This window comes from Gavialis gangeticus, unplaced genomic scaffold, assembly GCF_001723915.1.
Source record: "Gavialis gangeticus isolate Ggan-Ray unplaced genomic scaffold, GavGan_comp1, whole genome shotgun sequence".
Lineage (NCBI taxonomy): Eukaryota > Metazoa > Chordata > Crocodylia > Gavialidae > Gavialis > Gavialis gangeticus.
This window is the reverse complement of record NW_017728998.1, coordinates 14,760,553-14,782,851: the sequence shown is the minus strand read 5'-3', so window position 1 is coordinate 14,782,851 and position 22,299 is coordinate 14,760,553. Positions and strand designations below refer to the sequence as shown.

At 40.4% G+C, this 22,299-nt stretch overlaps 1 protein-coding gene across 5 annotated transcripts in view; it reads left to right on the top strand.

Annotated features, from left to right (window-relative positions):
• Positions 1-22,299, top strand: part of CDH8 (cadherin 8) — a 251,091-nt gene that overhangs the window by 14,254 nt on the left and 214,538 nt on the right. For 4 of the 5 annotated variants that reach the window (XM_019505529.1, XM_019505530.1, XM_019505526.1 and 1 more), the window contains one exon: positions 6,833-7,281. In XM_019505529.1, coding sequence (XP_019361074.1) covers positions 7,006-7,281 — 276 coding nt within the window. In that variant the 5' untranslated portion in view covers positions 6,833-7,005. Of the gene's footprint in view, positions 1-441; positions 663-6,832; positions 7,282-22,299 lie in introns of those variants that run through there. The other variant, XM_019505527.1, reaches the window with a different exon arrangement.

The window sequence follows — 22,299 nt, the reverse complement described above, 5'->3', positions numbered from 1 at the left end:
GTCACAGTGTGGGAAAGAGAGCAGGACATAAATGCTGTTCTCCTGGGACCTAAACTTGCAAATTCTCCTCAAGTGTGCAGCATTTACACAGATGAATAATTTCACTAAGGACAGTAAAGCTAGTATTTGTCATTATGATTCGTTTCTCTCTTAGGCAACAGTTGAAGGCATGCTTGAGCCTTTTACAGCATAAATGCAAGCAATTTAGAATCAAAGCTTGGATCAATTCAGTGGGTTGTGGACACCATTCAGCACAAAGGATATGGGATGAGTTTGTGCCTGATTTCTGGGACAAACTTGACATAATTTTTCAGGTGACATTCTGAAACCACAAGTGCCTTGATAGTTTTATGGCTTTTTTTTTTTTTTTTTTTTTTTTTTTTTTTTTTTTGTTTTTTTTTTTTTTTTTTTTTTTTTTTTTTTTTAATTGGCAAATTCTCCTGCAGGCCTGTTCTTGTGAGCAAGGATTATCCACACAAACAAGGACTGGAGTGTCAGGCTCTTTTTACTGTTGGAAACTTCAAAGTTTACTCTGCTACCAAAAGAGGATCAATGAAGGGGAGAGAAGTGTACTTCCTGCAGTGGGAAGGGTTTGCATCATGTTGCTACTATTGATGGAGAAGGGACCATGCCTGACTCCTCAAGACATGGGACTAGGAAACGTAAGTGGTAGTTTTGCCAGTGCAACCAAAACCTGCAGTGACTAAAGAAAAAATATAAAAGGCTTGCACTTAAAACCGCTGAGGAAAACAGGAGTGATACTGTAGCTACTGTGGAAAGCAAAAGGAAGGAGAAGTGGTTAGGTGAAAAAATCTAAGCAACGGTGAGAAAGGATAAGCTCACTGATACTAGCAGAAGAGGCTCTGAAAGGTATAAGGGTACCTCCAAGAAAGGGTTGTAGATTTGCTCTGTAGACGGATCTTTAGCCAAAGGGTAGTAAGAAGAGTCATTCATTACTACTAATGAAAGCTAATCAAAAGATAATAGTTATTGTTAATCACACAACTTTACTCCCCCCATCCCATATTCTCTTAACCTGAGTGAAAGCTGTAACCTAGAGCTCTACCTGTTGTGCAGGGCAGATCTTTAATTTGTTCTCAGCGGTAACTTAGTGAAATTCAGGGGCAGGATTTTTTTAAAGCCGGGTGATTCCAGGAGTATATACCTTGCCAAAACCATCGTAGATCCAGTAGTAGCCAGAGATCTTTAGGTGACCTGGTGAATGGACACCTCCCATAACTTTTTCTGTGCTTTTTATATTTTAAAGCACACTAGCACATAGAGAAGTTGAGTGCATTTCAGAGCATGTGAATAATCATATCTAAAATAGCTGGGGCTCCTTGTGTCCCATTTACCTCATTGCATTGTTGCTATTTTACATCCTAGCTAGTTTTTCAAGTGGCTGAGTAAAGGATAATGTATCATCTAAACTCTGTGAATGGCCTCAGAGGTATCTGGAAAAACTTGCTTTAGACAAACATATTCAAAAAATGTTAATTGTCTGCCGTTTCCAGTGCAATTTATTTAAATGCGGTAACATTTTTTAAAACATAATAAGCAATGATCATCTAAGAATGGATGAGTCCCACGGTTAATGAAGGGGGGAGGTCAGAAGGCTTATCTGTAGCTTCTAATCACTGTGATCAACAAAGCAGTACTGAATGCAGACTGAAATTAGAAGTAGAGGATGCGGCAGTTCTTAAGAGGACCCTCAACATATTCTTATGTGAAGAAACTCTAGAGTGGCTGTAAATTCTCCTCAACTGGAGATCATGGTATAAATCAATGCACTAGCATTATAATAAAGTGGATTACTTGGCCAGACAGACATTTTGTGGTTTGAAAAATCTAAAAATAAATTGATTTATTTATTTTTCAAGCTTTTATGGCTTGCGTTATTTCTTTCTCTGTAAGCAGTTTATGTTAAACTATTTTTACTAACTTTATTAATCTTTATTACAAATCTATCACCTTTCACAATATCTTTAGTCCATTTTTAAAGCTACAATATGCAAAATAGCCATGACAAAATTACTGCTAGTTGTTACCGGTATGTAGGCTGCCAAATCATGCACAAGTGTGTTACACCACAGGTGAATTTAGTAGTGTTTCTTAGTGTATTTAATATAATTGGTTATTTTCATGCTTACGCAAAGTCAGTGACCCTACTTGCGTGAGGATTTGGTTCTTATACTGTATCAGTTTCTCATGGTGATAAGTCTGGGAGCGATATTACAGTGTCAGGTAATTACTATGTATGACTATAATGTAATGCCAACAAGAAAGTTAATAGAATGAATGTAAACTTTGTTTGACTAAGCTTTTGAAGATGAGACTATCTCTTTGTGACTTTCTGTAGTGCAATGATGCCTGATTCTTGATGCTACCACTGCATAAATGGTAGAAGGTTGGTACTGCCTGTCCCAAACCATCTTGGCACATAAAGGGTTGGGCAGTTACTATAGCAGGTAACAAGCTGCTTAGCTCTACCTATGATTCTGTATAGGTGCAGGGGAGAACCAGCCATCCAGCAGGAACGGTTAAACCTTGTCTGAAACACAGTTATTCAAAATTCTGTTATCTCAAATAGGGTCATATTTCCCTACATCTACTAGTTAGAGTGAAAAATGCCTTTATTAGTCAAAAAAGATATTTTTAAACCATGCAACAAATTTTCAATCATGCCTGTACGTCCAGAAGCATTCAGAAAAGCAAGGCTGCATTGCATGTGTGTCCATTTGTGTGTGTACAGTTTCTTAGACTAGAATCATAAAAAAGTCATAGAAAATGTAGGGTTGGAAGGTACCTCGGAAGGTCACCTAGTCCAACCCCTGATGAGAGTTGTAAGAAATGCTTTCAGTTTCACTAAAGGGAGCTGTGAGAACTTACAAGATCATTGTAAATGTCTTTTAAAAAATGCACTGTTAGGAAACCTAATTTCAGAGGAAGTTCAAAATTAAACGTATTTATTCACAAACTAGCCAAATCCTTATGAATGTGGAAGCGTTTGGTGTGGTCCTTCTTGCAGGTGCATGCGGCAGAAAATAACAAGGCAGCCTGTGGATCTGGTGTCACAGAGGAATCTCCTGATGGCATCCAGCCATCATCCCAGCTCTACGCCACTTGCTTATAGGCTGGCAAAGTGTGAGATCCCAGGAGAAAGGGAATATGTCCTCATTTGTGAGTGATTGTCCCTGCTGAATGGCTCCTTACTTCAAACCAAATCAAAGCGGTCTGACTTGAGAACCAGCTCAGTCTTTGGCAGATACTAGGTCAGCCTTCTTTCCTGATTGGGTGTGGCTAGCTTCCTTGTAGAGTAACCAGTAACAGCTGCAGGGGAGGAATGGTACTGTAGCTCATCCTTAGGATCCCTTCACATGCACGTGCCTTCATCTCTTCCCACACACGGTCTGTTCTCTTGGGATGAACCATTCCCTGCATGTTCGTGAAACAGGCCTGAACCCATAAGTGCCATCTAGTTTGCTTTACTACTGGTTAAATTAAAACGGTGGAGTTCAAATGAGGCCTGAGAGCAAAAAGGCTCCAACAGTTTCAGCTTTGACTGTGAAGATATCGTTGTAAGTTGTATGTATTTGCATGCAATACAGCACTAGCAATAAAAACCCACTCAGTTGAGATGCACATTTATTCTTTTGCCTGAAATGCTAAAAACATGCGGAAACTTTACTTTCCCACTGCTTCTAAAGAGCATATTGCACGTTTATGTTCCCAGTGTTCAAGTTAACCATGCTTTTTGCTAGCCTGCTTCACTCAGCTAGCTTTATTGAAATGTGGGTTGTATGCGGATTTTCCTTTTTGGTTGCTGCTTTTGTTTGCTTGAAAGTATTGCTGAAGCTTCTCCCATGGAGCTACTCTGAGACTGGATCCTATCACAGTTAATAAATCTTGATGCATTAGCAATGGTTACATAGGAACTTAATTTGACTGTACTGTGTGAAGAGTAATGGCTTTAAGCTTCTTGTATAGTGCAGGATTGTTTTTATGTTTAAGTGAATTTAGTGCTTGCAAACAGGTCAGATTGGCAGCTCAGGAAACGAATGTGCTGTTCTCCCTAGCCACCCTCATTCAAACAGGGACAACGCGTACAGCTGTAGCGTGAGGATTTTTCTTTTCCAGTGGACTGCTTCATCCTTGTTCAGGATGAAGCAGTTCAGTGGAAGGAAAATCTTTAAGGGTGAGAGGGGACGGCAGTGCTGTCTTAATTAGATTAATTAGCTGATGTTTTTAAAAAGCTCTTTGAATATGGAAAGTGCTTTATTTTATAACTGTTCAGTACAGGAAATGACAAAAATGGTGCAAATTAGAACCGGATGAAAGTCGGCAGAGGCCTCAGCTTGGGTTTATCTGAACAGTTTGTCTCACGCAGGTGCACCTTGCAGGCCATAGTGTGTGAAAAGCCCCCTTCTGTGGCCAAGGTTAAGTGCAAGGGAGTGTCACTAATCCAAGCCCTAGAAACACAGGCCTTCAGCTCTGAAGTGGTAGGCCCCTAATTTGGCCCCTTATATTGGGCAAAGAGGGTGGACATTGCACTAATTTAGAGGGCTTCATAACTTCCTGAACTTCACTTTGCTTTTGGTTCAAAGAAGCAGAAAAAATTGCTTTCTGGCGGCCTTTCACCAACAATCCCCAAGGTACCATCCTGCCCACTATTTTTCTTTTAAGCTTGGATTTTTCTTTTCCCTTTTACTTACCACATTGTCACCCCAACACATTCTGAGATAATTTCCCTTTTAATATCTGCCAAGAAGTGGCACCAGTAGCTGCAGACCCTTTACCTTCAATATCTTCTGAAGATAGCTTGTTTGCCTCGGTCCCAACCCAGGCTATTTTGAGCAGTTGGCTTTTCCACTCTTGTTCATGTTACTCCCAATGGGTAATCATGATGTATAGGAAATAGTTTGCCTTGGCCCCAGCGGTTCATACAAACCCTCTTTGGAGAAGCAGGTTACATTATTTGCCTTCTCTCTCCCTCATTCTTCAGCACTGAGACCAAACAATGTTTCCAGGCCCCCCGAGCTATTGCTGTAATGGGCACTTAACCTCATTCCTGATGCATTGTTGATGGACCGCAATATTAGGTTATCATTGTTCTGAGGTACTTTGCTTGGGTTTAGGCTGATAGCAGCTCTTCTTCTTTTCTTAATGAGGCAAAGAAGAGATGTCTCCTGGTTTCTGATTTTCATACAAAAACTCCCCAGCTATGTCAACAATTATTCATATTTTTTGAAAAACAACACATCTGTGATCTTTCACTTTTTATGTTGTGTGGGTATTTTTATTTTTTAAGTCCCTAGTTTTCATGTTTTTAAGGTGTTGGTTTTTTTTCCCACAGCCATGAGAGCTAAAAATTTATTTAAAAAAAAAACTGGGCAACTAGGATTCCTATATTGTCACATGACTCCAGGAACTTACCCGCCTCCTCCACCTGTAAGATGCACAACACAACGGTGATCATGGGCACCTTTGCACCTAATCCCCTATACCGTGGTTCCCTATATTATGTTTGGATCTAAATTTAGTCAATGGTGATAAATCAGGACTCTTTTAAAAAAAACTGTAGCCGTATTATGGTGGCTGTAATAAAGCCTTGTTCTTTGGGTTGTGTTTAGTGTTTCTTTTTAAGTAATCTACTGTTGCATTTCAAGTTTTCCAATGCTTATGGATTGACTGTAGGAATCTCTAAGGTGTTAAACGTGCTTCTGCTTCATAGGGTACGCCTGCAATGAGATAAGACATATAAAGACCCGATGTCTAATAAAACGGGAGGAAAGAAGTGATGGGTACAAGAAGGATAAACTTTGCAGTTGCCATCATACAAACGTGCTTGAAATAAAATCTGAACATTTTCCCCCCTTTGGAAGTGGGAGAAGTTCAATGAGGTCTTTATTGTGGTCTCTGGCGTGACTGCACTCTTGAGGCATTCTGGAGTTCACCTAAGAAGGCATTTTCAAGCTAGTTTCTGAACTGCCTACTTTGGGTACCAGTAGGTAACCAGAAGTGGCATCCCAGAGCTAAGTACAGGCTGTAAAACATGCCAGGCAATCAGGTTAAATTAGCCCAAACTGAAAGGTGTTTTGCTAAGGAGGTGCATGCCAAGGAACATCTGCCTTTTCCTATGCACCCCCTTCGTTCACCTCACTATATTAGCTAAAACCTTGATGTAGCTTTCTATCTGAATGTTAAGAATTCTTTTTTTAATCAGATGAGGCTGTCTATTTTATTTTGATGGTTTGATTAAGATGCATCATGCTGTGAGTAGAGGAAAGTTAAGGTACATTTACTTTTTAAAATATATACATACCTATTTTATACATTTACTAAAATAAACTTTGGTGGAGAATGGCCTTGGGCATTTGCAAATATAATAATTGTCTTGATCTAGTGCTATGGATTTTTGAAACACAGGATTTAATTCTGCAGTGGTCTAAGTGTCCTCAACTGATTCAAAGAGAGTGATTGGAGGCCATTTAGAGTAAGAAAAAGAAATGGTGGATTTATTGCTCTGGTTGAAAGTGAACGTTTTTGCAGGTCTAGGTTTTAATGTTTAATCCTCACCCTGGCGAGTCCCTTGCTTGATTATGAAGAAAATAGTATTTCAAGATAAGTATTATCCAGGATAAAAAAGTAGGAGATTCCATCCCTTAGTTGTTTTTAAAACCGTTTAATAGATGTCTATATTACTTGCTACAGCTCTAAAACTAGATTGTTGGCTTGTTTCTAAGATGAAAAAATCTAATCAATCACTAAGATTTTACAAAATGCTTTCCCAAGTTCTGTACAACTAACTTGCCATTCTTTTTTCTTTTTCCAGAAATCTTTAATGACAAGAAAACCCAATGGATCATGTTTTTATAATCTAAGCAGTTTTTATTTGTTTACTGTGCTGTAAACACATGGAGGAGCTGTAAGTAAATATTCTGTACTGCATGATGAATTGGATGGCTACAGTCTGGAGGAAAGCAAAGTAATTGTTTCATTTCTGTGATGATTTGCTTAGCTTGTGGTACAATGCCAGAAAGACTAACGGAAATGCTTATGGATACATGGACTCCATTAATAATATTATGGATTACTGTCCTTCCTTCCATTTATATGGCTCCAATGAATCAATCTCAAGTATTGCCAAGTGGATCCAGTATGGAACTAAATGGCCTCGGTGAAGAACAGAGAGTTTTGAATCGTTCAAAGAGGGGCTGGGTATGGAATCAAATGTTTGTATTGGAAGAGTTTTCTGGACCCGAACCAATATTAGTCGGCCGGGTAAGTCACCTTTTAAAAATCAAAACATAAGAAAAAGTGTAGTTTTAGAAGGTGTTCAATGCTTTGACTCAACTAGCAAACTCAGACATTCCTTAATGCCTGTAAACCTGTTTTTAATAGACAGTGTCATCTCTTAGGTGCAACTAGTTTGGAATATAATCCCTCTATAGATGACAGTTTGGGTTTGGGTTTTTTGTTTTTTACAGGATTTAGTGATTTCAGGAAACAGACAGTCTGTTCAGACTTAATTTCTACTTTGAAAATACATCTCTTCTATTTTTTGATGATAAGGACATGGGAACAGATGCAGGTTTCCTTTAATGCAATTAGACAGAATATTTAGTTTCACTGAACCGAAGGCTTTTCCCCAAATCTGCTATTTGTAACATGTTTCTATTTTACATTCAGTATTCAAAAGGGTTGGTACACTTTAAGATGACTTCTCGCCTCATGTCTGGCTACACAAGGCTCTGAGATTTCACATAGATACATAGGCTCGAGCAAAACAAAACATAAAGGGATGAAGAAAGTGTACTACATACAACAGACCATACACGGCTACATTCCTCTCAATCAGTTATTTGGAATTGCACTTCCTCTAAGAGAGATCATGCCATCTGCATTCATCATGAAGCTTGCTTAGAAAATAAATATCTGCTTTTCAGTGAATGTTTGACCTATATTGGAAGAGTCATAAATACTGTAACATATCATTAACCTTCAGTTTCTCTGAATAGCCAGAGACATTATTATAGTTTTGCCTTGGATGCTAAAACATGCATAAAAAATGTAAGCAGGCAAAGAGTTAAAATGCACCATCATTTTGTTTCATCCAAATGTGAAAAAAATGTTGCCAAATGTTTTCTTTAAACGGATTCTGTGAAGTGACCAGCTTGTGCCCTAAATCTTGGGCCAGATGATGTAATGAGACATAGCTCTATTGACGTCAGTCAAAGTTATATCAGTTTACATCAACTGTATTAAAAAACCTTATAAGGATAGGGATATTCTGTTATCTATAGGTCAGTAGCAAGTTTATTGGCACTTATCTCTAATGTTAAAAGATTTTTTCCACATTAAACGCATCTAGTTGCATTTGAAACAAAGATGAGACCCTGTACGTGCAAAATGCTTACGCAGACGAACAAGAATAATTTGAGTTAAGACAGCCACTCTCATCCTCAGCTAGTTCTCCTTAAGGAACTCAGACTAAGAGCTAAGATTGCCTGAATTTTGTAGGGGTTTTGCTTTTTGGTGTAAATCTTAGTGTTCTGTAATGCACTGTGTTCTGGATTTAATTTCCTACATTATTCAAATGCATTAGTGAATAGAAACAGGGCGGGGAATGTAAGGTAAAACTAATAAAGACATTATACTCTCTTCTTCTGGGATTTTTGAATAGAGTGTATTGCTCTACAATGCTGCAATAATCCATTTGCAGTGACTGTTGTGTAATTAGAAGATTGTATGATCCAGATGGAAGAATGTGAAAAGTGGAACTTACTTCTAAGGCCAGGATTCTCAGGCTTAATCTAAACCAAAGTAATTGCCTCCTAGTAATCCTTGTCTGTTTGTATCATGATATCCAGAAAATTACCCTTATTTTTATTTTCTTTGATCTCCTGCTGGATGTGAGCACCCACAGGATCCATCCAAGTCAGTAAGATTTGTAGATGCTCTGCATATGGGATAGGTTTTTAAGCCTTTGCCAACTTCAAATGGTATTTTAAACATTTGTTTTTTCTCTCTTATCCTCACTAGTTTCCTTTCCATCTCAGATTCTAATTTTAAAAAGCTACCTCCCAATAGATCTAGTCTACCTCCTACCTACAATCCCCCTAGTCCCTTTTTTGCTTGTCCCATTTCTCTGTTTCCCAGTCTGACCATACCACAGAAGTCTGCATAGCTGGGGGTTACTCCTTCATTTATGTGGCTTTTTCTGTCAAGAGCCTTACTACCTTATCATTCACTTAAAAGTACTATGTGATACTTTATTTGAACGACCCTATTGAGCACCCTACAGTGAGCAAATGTAGGCCATGTCCAGATGAGCATGACTATGAGGTAGATTGCATCACAGACACATTTGCTGTGCCACATACCATACATTTAGCTGTTCTCTGCACTGCCGGGTAGCAGTGCGGGGAGGTTTTTTGATCCCTGGAGATCCCAGTGTCAAAAAAACCCATGCAAAAATAATAATAATAAAAAAAAAGCAGAGGGGTGCATGCAGGGGCAGTGCGCACCATGCAAAACTGGAGCCTGGCCAGCTGGAGCAACCTTCTGGCTTCCAGCCAGGCTCTGAGCAGCAGGATCCCCATGGCTGCATCCCCGGCAGACCCCCAGACGACAGGTAATTCTGCTGGGGCCAGTCCAGTGCTGGCCCCATACTCCTGTACCCCACCTGGGGTAACCTGCCGTGCACCAGAGAGCACATGGCACAGGCATTCCCTGGGGACAAGTAGCAGCAGCACAAGGTGTGCGACTGCTTCCTGTCCCTGGGGAACAAACGTCCACGCTCATGTGGATGTGGCCATAAAGTCTTGATATTTGTAGTAAGAAAATGAAACACTGGCAGGCTGTCCCATTTGCTGGGTTTACTATATCCACAGGCAATGTTGCTTATTTTGACCTTCTTTACATATTATGGGTACCATTTTCTGTTCATAATGCGCCTGAGTTTTACAAAATAATCAGAAAGTGTGTGATGCTATCAGAAGGCTTAAATCCAGTCACCTCAGAAGAAAAATTCTAAAAGTGAACTTTAATTATAGTTCAAATGTTATACAAAGCTTTATTCTAATATAGCAACTGTACAGACAAAACCAAGAGACTGACGTATGTAAAGTTCGGGTAGCTTTGTGCTCTGATCAATAAATACAAATATGAAGATTTGCCAACATATCAATTGTATGAAGATAAGCCATTTCTAATGCCAATTTAAAGTCCTTTAAAAATTTAGTCCCAAGGAGCCATCACTTTTCAAGATAAGGGTTGTTCGCTTCAGTAAGTCTTAAGGAACTGATCACCTTGCAGGATGTATTTTAGGTTGCGCTAATGGGACCAAAGCTTGTGTATAAAGCAAATGAAATATAATATTGAAACCAGTTTCAAAAATCAATGAAAAGATTTAAATTACTTTTAAAAATAGAATTCAGTTGAAATAAAAACTGTCATGCAGGGTATATAAATTAAGATATGCAAGTTGTAGATCCCGTAAATCAGGCTTCTAAAATGCTGACAGAACTACAGTTGTTGCAGCACAGCTGCACATAAATCAAGCACTGTTGTGCATTGCCATTCTGGACCAATGTACGTAAATAACTGCACTTCTCCAATGCATTCTTTCTAGCACGTGACAATGACTTTAGGGAGAAAGTAACAGAGGCTTTAATGACTTTTTTCCAAATGAAATAGACTAGAGTAAAACAAGTTGCTTTTACTGAATGATCATAGTAAAGGATGGGGGGGAGAGCAAGTCTTGGTTTTAATCTTATTTCTTACTTATTTCACTGAAGCAAGGTGCACTGCTGAAGTCAGTGGAAATGCTGGCATCAGCTTTATATGGGCAAGGTCAGAAAATCAAAGAAGCCCTGCCTGCCTCAGTTTCCCCATCTGTGACTAGGGATGTGTATGCCTAGCCCTTAGGAGGGTATTGTGAGGATGGATCACTTAATGCTCATAAAATGCGTTACACATTCTCATTGTTCACTGAATGTTTTGTTGTTGCATTTAATAAGAGAGATTCTCACTTCAGTTCTGTGCACATGTGAATACAATTTAAAGCAGCTGTAGCCAAGTTCCAAAGTCTCATAAACCCTGAGCTAAATAGAGTTGTTCTTCTACACAAATTGAGCTTGTTGAAAACAATACAAATACGTCAGACTGGCACACTTTTGTTGTTCTTGTTGTTTTCCACTGGTTTTCCATCTGTTCCTTTTGATTTGCATCCATTGGTAGAGGTGTGATAGGGCGAGAACGGTACCAGAGGTACTGCCTTTAGCTTTAGAAGACCAGAGTACAGTGCGCCACTGAGACCAGTAGCAGACCTTCCAGTGGCTCTCAACCTCATTCAGCTGTGGAGGGATACGTCTTGTGACACTGCATGCTATCCCCACGGACTTGATTAGTTGGAAAGAACTTTTACTTGATATACACAGCTGCATGCTCTTAGCCTCCTCTGCATGCATTTACAATTCTATGGCAGATGTGCTATGAAATCTGTGGTGTATCAAATGTCACTGTTCTTTCATTGGAGACAATAGGCGAATTCACAATGAAGTGCACAATAAAGTTAAGAAATGTTAGGCAACCTCATACTGTAATAAAATGTGTGGGCACGTACTCCCAGCTCCTGCGTGCCAGAATGGTGGAGCCCAAGATAAACGTATAACATGTGTAATCTGTGATGTGTTAAATGGGATTGGGTCCAGTTTAATAAAGAGGCATTTTCAGACAAACTTTAGGATACTGAGTGTATGGGTTATGGTTGTGGTTTATGGATACAGTGCAGGGGATGAAAACATAAGCGCATAGAAGGGGGTTGAAAGTGACAAAAGCCTTTTATTTTTTTATTCCTTCAGTCCATACTGAATAATTCAATAATAAACCTCAGACTCAAAGGAGCTACACTGACAAACAGTCAGATTAATGCTCTTTTTGTAGTGAGCTCCTCCTGTCTTCATGGATCCTCCCTGTGCCTCTCAAATCTCTGAGAATCCTTCCCTGAATTCCTCCACTTCCTTTTCTCTCTTCAGCCGTATGTTCTCATGATCCTCTTTATATGATAAAAAAGGTCTTTACCTTAAGGGCCTAATCCACAACCGAAGTAAAGGGGAATTTCCCCTTGATTTCAATGAGCATAGAGACAAAATTTCAATTTACCTGTTCGAGAGGAGCAGCAGAGAGAGAGAAATGATGTCTTAGGGCTTTTCCTACAGGCGTTTGAAAAGTCAGTATTCTGAGTCGCAGACATTTGTACATGCTGAAATACAGGTCACAAAATAAAATGCTATATTGTGCTTCTTTGTATGCTCTATGAGACCACTGCATACATACAATTTCTTTTTAACTACAGATAAAAAGTAAAAATCAGGCTTGTTTTATGCATACAGTAGTTCTATTGAAGTCCATGGGATACTTGTGTGACAAAGTAAATAATATTTGGTCTCAACTGTTCAATCTATCACCATAAATATTTTCATTTAAGTTTCTATTTTCTCACTTCTTTCTTTAGTTAATTTGCTTCAGTAATTTTAGTAGTGCTTGATCATACTGTTATAATTAATGTTACAAAATATATCTGCATGCAGCTATAATGATCCTGATGGGCTTTAGGGTCTGAATTGTATACACTTCCATGAATTGAAGGACATCAGTGTGAAAGCGCGCAGGTTTGCAGTCCTTTGGCATCAGCATTGCATTAAGGGATTCATTAGTATATTAATGCACTGTTAAAAGTTTTCAGCCAAAATTACTGAAAGTTGGATCTGGGCATATTACATTCATGACACATTTTTATTACTGTTTTTCTTCTTCTTGTTCTGTTTTTATGCATACTGTTATATTTTACTCTTTGTTTTCCATCCACCTCATGAAACGCAGAAGCCTTGAAATGCTGCCAAACTAACATTGCTCCTGGAACCTTAGGCTTGGGATTTTTGTCTGCAACCTTAACGATACGCTAATATAGGGTTTTTTCCTAGTTATTTTTAATAAGCTCCCAGAAGCCAAAACCTACAATTTATTTTCCTACCTGATTTTATGGCAGACATTAATTCCCCCATGCTTTTTGCTTGTTTCTAATGGTGCGTAGTGTAACTCATAGAGTGCTCGTGTTTTGTCTGTTTTCTTGTTTATGTGTCCTCTATCAGCATTATCAGCAGGAATGAACATAGCTCTGAGGACAACTTCTCTTAGTTAAATATTGTTGCAAAGCCAACAAACAAAGCACACCATATCTTATATGGAACTGATAAAATGATGTTTTTAAAGGAATCCTCTGATATAACCTCAGGGATCATTTATTTATTGTTTGGCCAATATTTAAATAGATACTATCTGAAGGAGATGCCTTGTTATAATGTACCAGTTGTAAATAAGGGCAAGGCATTTGATTCTCTTTAGAATGTGGAGAGTGTAAAAAATCGTTTTACTGATGTCTGATAGCATTGCCTAAAAGAGGACACAGGTGCGAAAATCTCCAAGTTTCTTGTTTCTATATAACATTGCAAAGAACACAACTTTCCTCAGTTAAGTGGCTTTTAGTTACTTTTCATGCTCCTTTGTCTTTAATTCTGGGTCTGGCTAAATAAGTGGTATTCAGGCTTTGGTACAATTTAGAGAGCCTCAGTTGGTGCTAAAACTTCACCCGACAGGCCATTTCACTGAATCCAGCAGTAGTCTGCCATGCCCTTCCAGCATCCCTCCCAACACTCTCTTGCTTCCACTTCTGTTTGTGCAGCTGGAGTGGTGCAAAGTAGGGTAGAGCAGGAAGGCTGGGATATGACCCATTGCATTCCTTAATACATATTGTACTTAACTTGAGGCAGAATAAGGCCCTGAGTTCCAACCATGCTTACATCAAAAGGGTTCACTTCTACCAGGGGCTGAGCACCTTCTAAAACATGCTTTATGCTCTTTACTAATGTTACTGGTGCAGAATACACTTCTTTGGTGTGGCTTGCACCTTGCAGGGTTGCACTATATAGTGTAGTCTTGACAAATGTAGGTTTTGCTCTTGAGAAGAGCAAGGAGAAGAATAAAGGAGGGCAAAAATGATGAAGGAATAGAGTCTGTTTTTGTTTTTGCATTCAAATGTCTGGACATTGCCTTTATAATTATTATTTAGCAATTGTTCTTGCTACATTTTCCCAGAGTCTCACTATTTTTTTTTAAAGTAGATTGGAAGATATAATTAAGCTTGTTCTTTGAGGAAACATTATATGTATGTATATTTCTAGCCCATATGTTGATCCAAAAATGTCATTTTGCTCTTGATGAACTGTTTTTTGTTTTTGTTTTTTTTTTTTAAGTTTTCATGAAAAGGGCTAGTGTGACAGTATGAAAAATTAAGTGGAAACTTCCATGTGACTATGTAACAAATATATTACAAGGGCAGTAGCTTCCCAACATTGCTCGATAAATGAGTTTCAGCTCTTATCTGTAGAGACCACCTTTAGTGCTTCCAGGATGGTCCATCTTCCCTTGTCAGTATGGCTAGCTCTTAGTGCCAATGACAACCTATCCAAATTGTGATTGTGTGGATTTTTGTGGAAATTGTAAAATCAGGTGAGTTCTGTGAAATCTGTGGAGAAAAAAAAAGAAAACTTACTAAAACTAAAATGCTGGTTCCCCTGTGGAAACCAGCAGTTCTTCCAGCTGTGCAGCCTAGTACGAAAGGGGCTGCCAGTGCAAAGCAGAGTGGGCAAGGTTGCTGCTGCCCTGGCCTCTCGCCATTGATTGGCTGAGAGGGTTGCCTGTCCTGTGGCCCTGCCCCTCAACACCAATCAGCAGCAGGAAGCAGGACTTCCCTCTTCACCAAGCAGTGATGGGAGGTGGGGCCACTGTTGGCTGGAAACAACAATTAAACAGCAGATAATGAGAGGCAATAGCAATCTGAGCATATATGCCCCACCAGCCAAGTAAAAGGTAGGGAGCGAAGGCTAATGAGTGCAATCCGGCCCTCCAGCATCGATACCGAGTTTGCTTTGTGAAGACACTAAATCAAAATTAATGAACAACTCAATAACTCCTCACAGATGAATTATAACTAAAATGAACTATAATGGTTTATTAAACAATATAACAGCAAACAACAATAGCAACTGGAAAACTACAAAATCTATTACATATCTTTAAAACATCTTACTATACTAAATATAGGCTTGTTCCTATTATTTACATTATTACAGACAGGGGAACACACAAGACTTACAGACCTATAACAACACAAGGAAAGAAGGGTGATAATTACCTCAGGACTACAAGCAAGTACAACTGGGGGCAAGCTAGGGAAAACCAGGACTATGAATGGTGCCATCCTAGGAGGTGATACTGTAGTGCCACCTGAACTCTGTCCATGTTGGATAACTCCAATCACAAAACTACCTTTCAGGCATATGCACGAGTTCAAGCACTCAGAAACACACACCAGCACACCTCAAGCCATTGACAACCCGTAGGGGGTGCATGCAGGTTCATGTGCACCCCTTGAGATTGGCTGTGCACCCCTTGAAAGTGCCAGCTGTGGAACCAGAAGTGCCACTGGTTTCGCTGCTGGGTTGGCGATGGGCCGCTTGGGAACCCCCCCCCCCCTGCCCAGACTCGGGAGGCACCAGTTGCCCATGCCTCAAACTCTCTTCCCTCAGCTCTCTCTCAGACATCAGACTCTTCCCAAGAGCTAGACAGACACTCCAAGATCTCAGGTTGTGTCCAGTTCTCAAGCACACACCACACACACTGACACACATTCTGACCCTCTCTCTAGCAGACATTTTACATCACCATTGCACACGGCATACTGTAACTTCACACAACCCTCAGCAGCTGTTGTACATGGCCTACTATTGTGCACACGGCACCCTAGATTTTTCAGCATGGCACCTCAGTTAAGGCCACAGCAAGGTTAGTCTAAGTCATAAGTCTACACCACCAGGGCCTTTCAGCCAAAAAGAGGCTTGGTGGGAGGCCCTGCCACAGTAAGCCCTCAAAAATGGCAGTCGCCCTGTGATCTACCTGTGAAATCAACTGGCTGCTGCCTTGAGTTGAGAAGACCCTTAATTATGAGGGTAGCTTTTGTAATACAGACACCTGTCTGCATGAGTTGGGTAAGCAACTGGTGTGTTTCCCATAGGCCACAGAAGGCAACAGCCTTCCAAATCTCACAATGCAGGTCATAGGAGAACCATTAGGGTGAAAGGATGCATGCATTGTGGTCAAGTCGTGAAATTGTATCTCTTCCGAGGCCCAATGATAAAATGCAATATTTAATGTCAAGGTTCACCTAAGCTTAGTCTCCCACAGGGAGCATGGTGAAGGCATGCCATTTTCATAGACAATAGCACACACACAAGTGATATGACTAGTATCATTCTGGCTTCCCTTGACCCTCCAGCCCAGATCACTACCTACCCACTTCAGTTGGGTCAACTGGAGGCAGCCTTTGATTTCAGTCCAAAGCAGTGCATGAGTTCGTCTCAGGAGCCATTGTCAGATGCCTTAACCATTCTGCGACTGTGCTTCACAATGATGATGAATGCCAAAATGTGAGATACGGTACTATTAATTCTGTTAGTGTAATAAGTTAGTAGCCTTACAGTTTGAGGTTTCCTTTTGTCTGTGGTTAAAAGCAATCTGCAGTAAAAAATGGGACAAAAGGTAATGGTTGGACCAAAAAGAGTGACAGTTCATGAAATAAGGAACATTTGAAGGACGTGCTTGAGACACCCAGTTTCTTACTGTTAGGCTACAACGTATGTGTATAATATATATGAGTGGGAACCATCATGGGGAAAAAATAGTCTTGGTGGGAAAATAACTAGAAAGGGTTTGCTCAGTTTTATTTTTTGAAGATTCTTATTTCTAAAAAATGTTGTGTTTCTCTCCAGCTTGGTGATACTTTATGTGCTTCATAGCAATGTTCACAGATCCAAGGACTGCAATTCTGAGACTGCTGGTTTTTGCTTTTCTGTTAATGGGCAGAAAGAGGTTGTGCAGTTTCATCTTTAGATATGAAATACTCTGCTTATCAGCAGAAATAAGCCATTTAAAGCAAGACTGGCTCTATTAAATGCAATAATTGTTTCAGCCATTGAGGTGTATTGCAAGTGAAAAATTAAGTAAAATATTGTAGTAAATTCCACATGTAGACTTTGATTCATCAAAGTACTTAAGCGTGTTCCTAAGCCTCAGTGAAATACCTTGTTGAATCAAGGGCACTAATAGCAAATTTAGAGCTATAGCTTTCCTCTTTCCTGGGGGAAATACTAAGCAACTCTCATGGCCTGAAGGATTTCCCTTCCATAACTTCCAACAAGGGTTTTATTTCAGAGCATCATGCCAGCAGCTAAAAAGCTGTTTCCCCTGGAGACTGTCAGTGCCATTTCTGAATTAGCCAGAGGAATCATTAAGAGCCACATAAAAAATCTCTTTCCTTGTTCCAGTTCCTCAGTTCACTAGTTCTGTAAGACACCCAGACCCTTGTGAATAGAAGTGAAGCCCTGAGCTAGCATTTCAAACTTGGTGTGCGCTGTGTTCCTGTTAGATTGCCTTAAGTGATCCTCTCTGAGTCTGTCTTTTATTTCATCATATTCTACCTAATCAAGACAAAGAGCCCAGTTGCAGGTAAAACCAAAAAAGCCCCCAAACCTTTATTTGAACAGGTATTTCTTAGCTGGGGAGTGTTCCCTAGTTATGTTCTGGTTTTAGTCCAGCAACTGCTTGATTTCCTTTGCCCTTACTGAGTGCTGCTTCTACAGGACAGCCATGGTACCACCAAAAAAGGAGAGGGTGGAGTTTAATGTATGCCAACCTGGCTCTGAAGTCTGGAGCATGACACGTCCTGAGAGCAGGGGTGCACAGCACTGACTTTGAGGGCCACTTGCAAAGATCAGTTTTCAGTGGACAGCTAGCATTAATGGGATCTACTCTGGGTGGAAGTAAGGCCTCAGCAGTTGTGTAAGTGGGAAGTGGAACTATACAGGCAGGCATCTGCGCAAAAGCATAAAGACACAGGGTCCACACTTTTGTCTTTCAAATCCTTTTTTGTTTAACAAAGTGGTTTATGATTGGGACCTGGAGAGAGCATTGTAGGCTGCGGGTTTTGCACCCCTGTCCTGCAGACTGGATAAAAAAAAAAAAAAAGGTTTGGTTGAAAAAATCAGTCCCAAACGAACTTGTTTGGCAGAATAAATATAAGCTATTTTATAAGGTCATCCTGTCATGAGCTAATATGTTATAGGCTCAACAAGAGAAATAAGAGTAGTAACGGCCATGGAAGATAAAACCCACAATTTTAGATTAACCTGGGATAATCTGAAATATAGACAGTTCAGCAAATATGCTTTATGTGTTAAATTGAATTCACACAGCAGACGCACACTACCCAAAACTAATTGAAGTGGTGGGAGTCCCCTTGACTTCAATGTGCTATGGATTATGTTAGCAGCTTCTATTTTTACTTTACATCATTTCCAGTATAAAAGATTCTTTCAACTTTTATTTTTCCCACAGGATTCTGTTCCTCTCTTAAAATTGCTTTTTGCCTTTTCTGGCCTTTGGAAAACTATGACTTCTTGCCAAAATAATAGCTGCCATATTTACTCATATACCATGTATAACTTTTCTCAAAAAATCAGCCCTCCAAAACTGCGGTGCATGTCTTAAACAGGGGAAGCTGTTTTTCCTTTTCTGGAAGAGAAGCATGGAAGAATAAGAGTAGGGAAATGTTGCTGCAAAATGCCTGATGTGGTCCTCCCTCCGGCAGCTTCAGGGAGGGAGAAGCAGAGTTCATGCTATAGGCCAGAGCTCCAGTAAATGGTCTCACAGCCATAATAGTCAGGACCCCTGACATTCAGAATTCAGCCATAATTGGAAACATTATTTCTTCATTCTGCTCTCTCAAAACAACGTGCCTGTCTTATGGGGGTGTGTTGTGGGGGTGGTGGTATGAGAAGAAATATGGTAATCATGAATATTCTGGAGTCAGGCTCTTTATTGCCAAAGCACCAGCAATGGCATGCTTGGTAGTAAAAACATCTGGGAGCTTCTAGTGAAGCTATAGGGATATTTTGGAGTGCAGGTAACCAGACTGGTTGCACCCTTGAATTTCCTTATAGCCCCAGTGGGCTGTTCACATTTCTGATGCATAACCAACAGTGTAATCCCCAACCCTCTACACTCCCTGCCTCCCCCCTCCCCAGATCCATCCCACCATCATCACTGCTCTTTCAGTCTCCTGGTGATGGGAAGAAAAAGAGAGAACTTTCTCTCTCTAATTGTACCTTCCAGTATAGATGGGCTGGTGATTCTCCTACTGCTATAGTCGGATAAAGAAATGGGTCTGGGTCTCCCAAGTAGCCCTTGAAAATAAGCACATGGATCCAGTGATCCCTCTTTGACGTTGTGCTTTTCTAACTATAGCAAGTGTATTAATTATATCGTTTGGGTAGTTGCAAATTGTGCAAGTGTTGAGGTTCAGCATTTATACCCAACTGATGTTGCAAAATATACAGGCTGCCACAGATGGATATAATAGAAATTATTTTTTCTTTTTCCTTTAACAAAATCTAGGAAATTACATACATAATATGTAAATGAGCATTATTTAGATTGCACAGTTGAGCACTTGAGAGTTCGGAAATGCCAGATTTTCAATTGCCAGAGCAACCTTAATTTGGCCCCCTTTTATGTATGATTTATAATACAGTCTTTAATCGCATACAATTTTTCCACAAGAGTCCTGCATGGAATGGATTCACAAGGGGGTTGGGTTGAGGTTGCAGAGACAATCATAAATAAAGATTTTGTTGTAACTTTCAAGACCTTGACTTTGCAAGCTAATATATTAACATGGTATTTTTAATGTAAGTATTAGTATATTTGCTATTTCCTTCCTGCTCTCTCTTTTTTTAAAACATCTGTCTTGTAGGCAACCTGCTCTCTAATTATTATGCAGTGTGAGGCATTTAATGTTAACCATTGGCATGTTTTGCAATTCCCATTGCTACTATGTCATACAGACAAGAAAAGACAATGTCCACAGGCAAAGTATTTGTGTTTCTTCCTTCATCCAAAATCATCTGAAACAAGACACAGTGCCAGTACAATATTTGTAACATTTGCAAGCTTATTTTTGTGAATTAATGGTTCTTGATGATTTTATTTAAGACGCTACATATTTGCTAGAATAACAGATGAACTGAGGGCAGGTGCTGATCTAAATATACATGGACTTAAACTTACATTTTATTGTTTTCATATGAGTAAACAGATGCTACATAAATCATTTAAAGCAGATACCAGGGTTTTACTTGGCAGGGAAGGATGCTTAGATAGATGAGGTTGAGCTTTAAGCAGTGGGGGGTTTTGGAGAGGATTCTCCTAGTGGACAGTGCTGCTATTGTGTGCAGTTTTACTCTGCATGCTCCCAGACCACTAGTCTTAGAAACTGGGTGCATTTGTAAAGCAGAATACAAGAAATCACATATGTTGTCAAATTAGAGACAGTACGTTTAGCACCGAGAAATAGTAATAGTATTGTTTGTATTATTATAGTTCCACCTAAGACCAAGGCCCCATTTTGGTCTCTGTTCAGCAAAGGGGAAGTCTTAGGCCCCCAAAAGTTTGCCATTTTAATAGGCTGGAGAAACAGGCAGTTGGAACTGGATATATTAGTTGGGACTATTAGTGGAATCAGAAGCATTTGTTTTTTGGGGTGCTTATAGGAAATGAGCTTATATAAGCTATTAACAAAGTAACTATTTAAACTTCCTATAATAAGCCATGTAGCTTTATAAGTTATTGTGACTAAGGCTTGCTATAGCTAGGATGGCTGGGGGGAAGGAGCTGGGGTCTAGGTCCCTGCACCAGGGCTCACTGTCCCTGACAGAGCAGCTCTCTGTCACTGAAGAGCAGCAGAAGTTTCGGGGGGGGGATGCTATTCCCCTGTGCCATGCAGCTAATCAGGGGTGGTGTGCCAATCTGGTCATGCTTGGGATTCTTTGGCAGCCATGGGGCATGCTGGGAGGCATGTGACAGCAGTCCCAAGCTGCTAGCCTTGGCCAATGCAGGCAGGCTCCAACCCCACTTTCTCCCTCTCACCAAAGAGTGCGCGTGTGTTCTGTTCAGTCCCACTCTAATTTATAGCACTTTAAGTAAAGCATGATAGATACTACAGGCAGTGGCTCCTCCATCTTCAGCACCTGTTGGGTCCCTAAAATGCTCTCCCTGAGTAAGAACAGAGGATTCCTTTTCCAGGAGGGCTGTCAGCAATAGAAGGCACAGATGCTTTAGCTAAAATTGCTTTTATGGTTACAAAACCACAAGAGGTTCCAGCCCAGACACCAGGTTCTTCCAGTCCAGAAGTGCAAAAGTAGCAGGAACCTAACATAAGCCTTCTCTGCCACCCTCCTGTATTCATAGATTCATAGAATGTAGGCTGGAAGGGACGTTGGAAGATCATCAGTTCCAGTCCTCCTTCATCAGTCAGGAAAGACAGCTGGGGTCAAGAGACCCCAGCAAGGTGACCATCCAGTCTCCTCTTGAAGATTTCCAGGGTAGGTAAGAGCACCACCTCTGGAGGGAGCTTATTCCACAGTCTGGACACCCTGGTTATGAAGAAGTTTTTCCTAATGTTGAGCCTGAAATGATCTTCCAGGGGTTTGTGACCATTGCTCCTAGTTTTCCCAAAGGGTACCCTGGTGGATAGTTGTTCACTGAGTCCTTGATGTATATCCCTGATGTAGTGGAAACCTGCTACCAAGTCTCCCCTCAGCCTTCTCTTTTTCAGGCTGAAGAGTCCCAGGTCCCTCAGCCTTACCTTGTATGGCTTGCCATGCAAGTCTCTAATCCTACGGGTGGCCCTTCTCTGGATTCTTTTGAGCTTTTCCACGTCCTTGTTCAAGTGCGGCACCCAGAACTGAATGCAGTACTCCATCTGTGGTCTCACCAATGCTGAGTAGAGCAGAAGAATCACTCTCTTGGTTTTGCTGGACATGCATCGGTTGATGCATACCAGAGTATTATTTGCCCTGCTGTCTACAGTGTCGCACTGCCGGCTCACGTTCATACTGCAGTCAATTGTTACCCTCAGGTTGCTTTCATTCTCAGTGCAGATCAGATCCGAATTGCCAAGCTTGTAGGTGTGCAGGGGATTGTTCGTCACCAGGTGCATCACTTTACAGTTCATAGATTTTATAGATTTCATAGACATTAGGGCTGAAAGGGACCTTGTAAGGTCATTGGGTCCAGCCCCCTGCCCAAGGGGCAGGAAGTCAGCTAGGGTCAAAGGATCCCAGC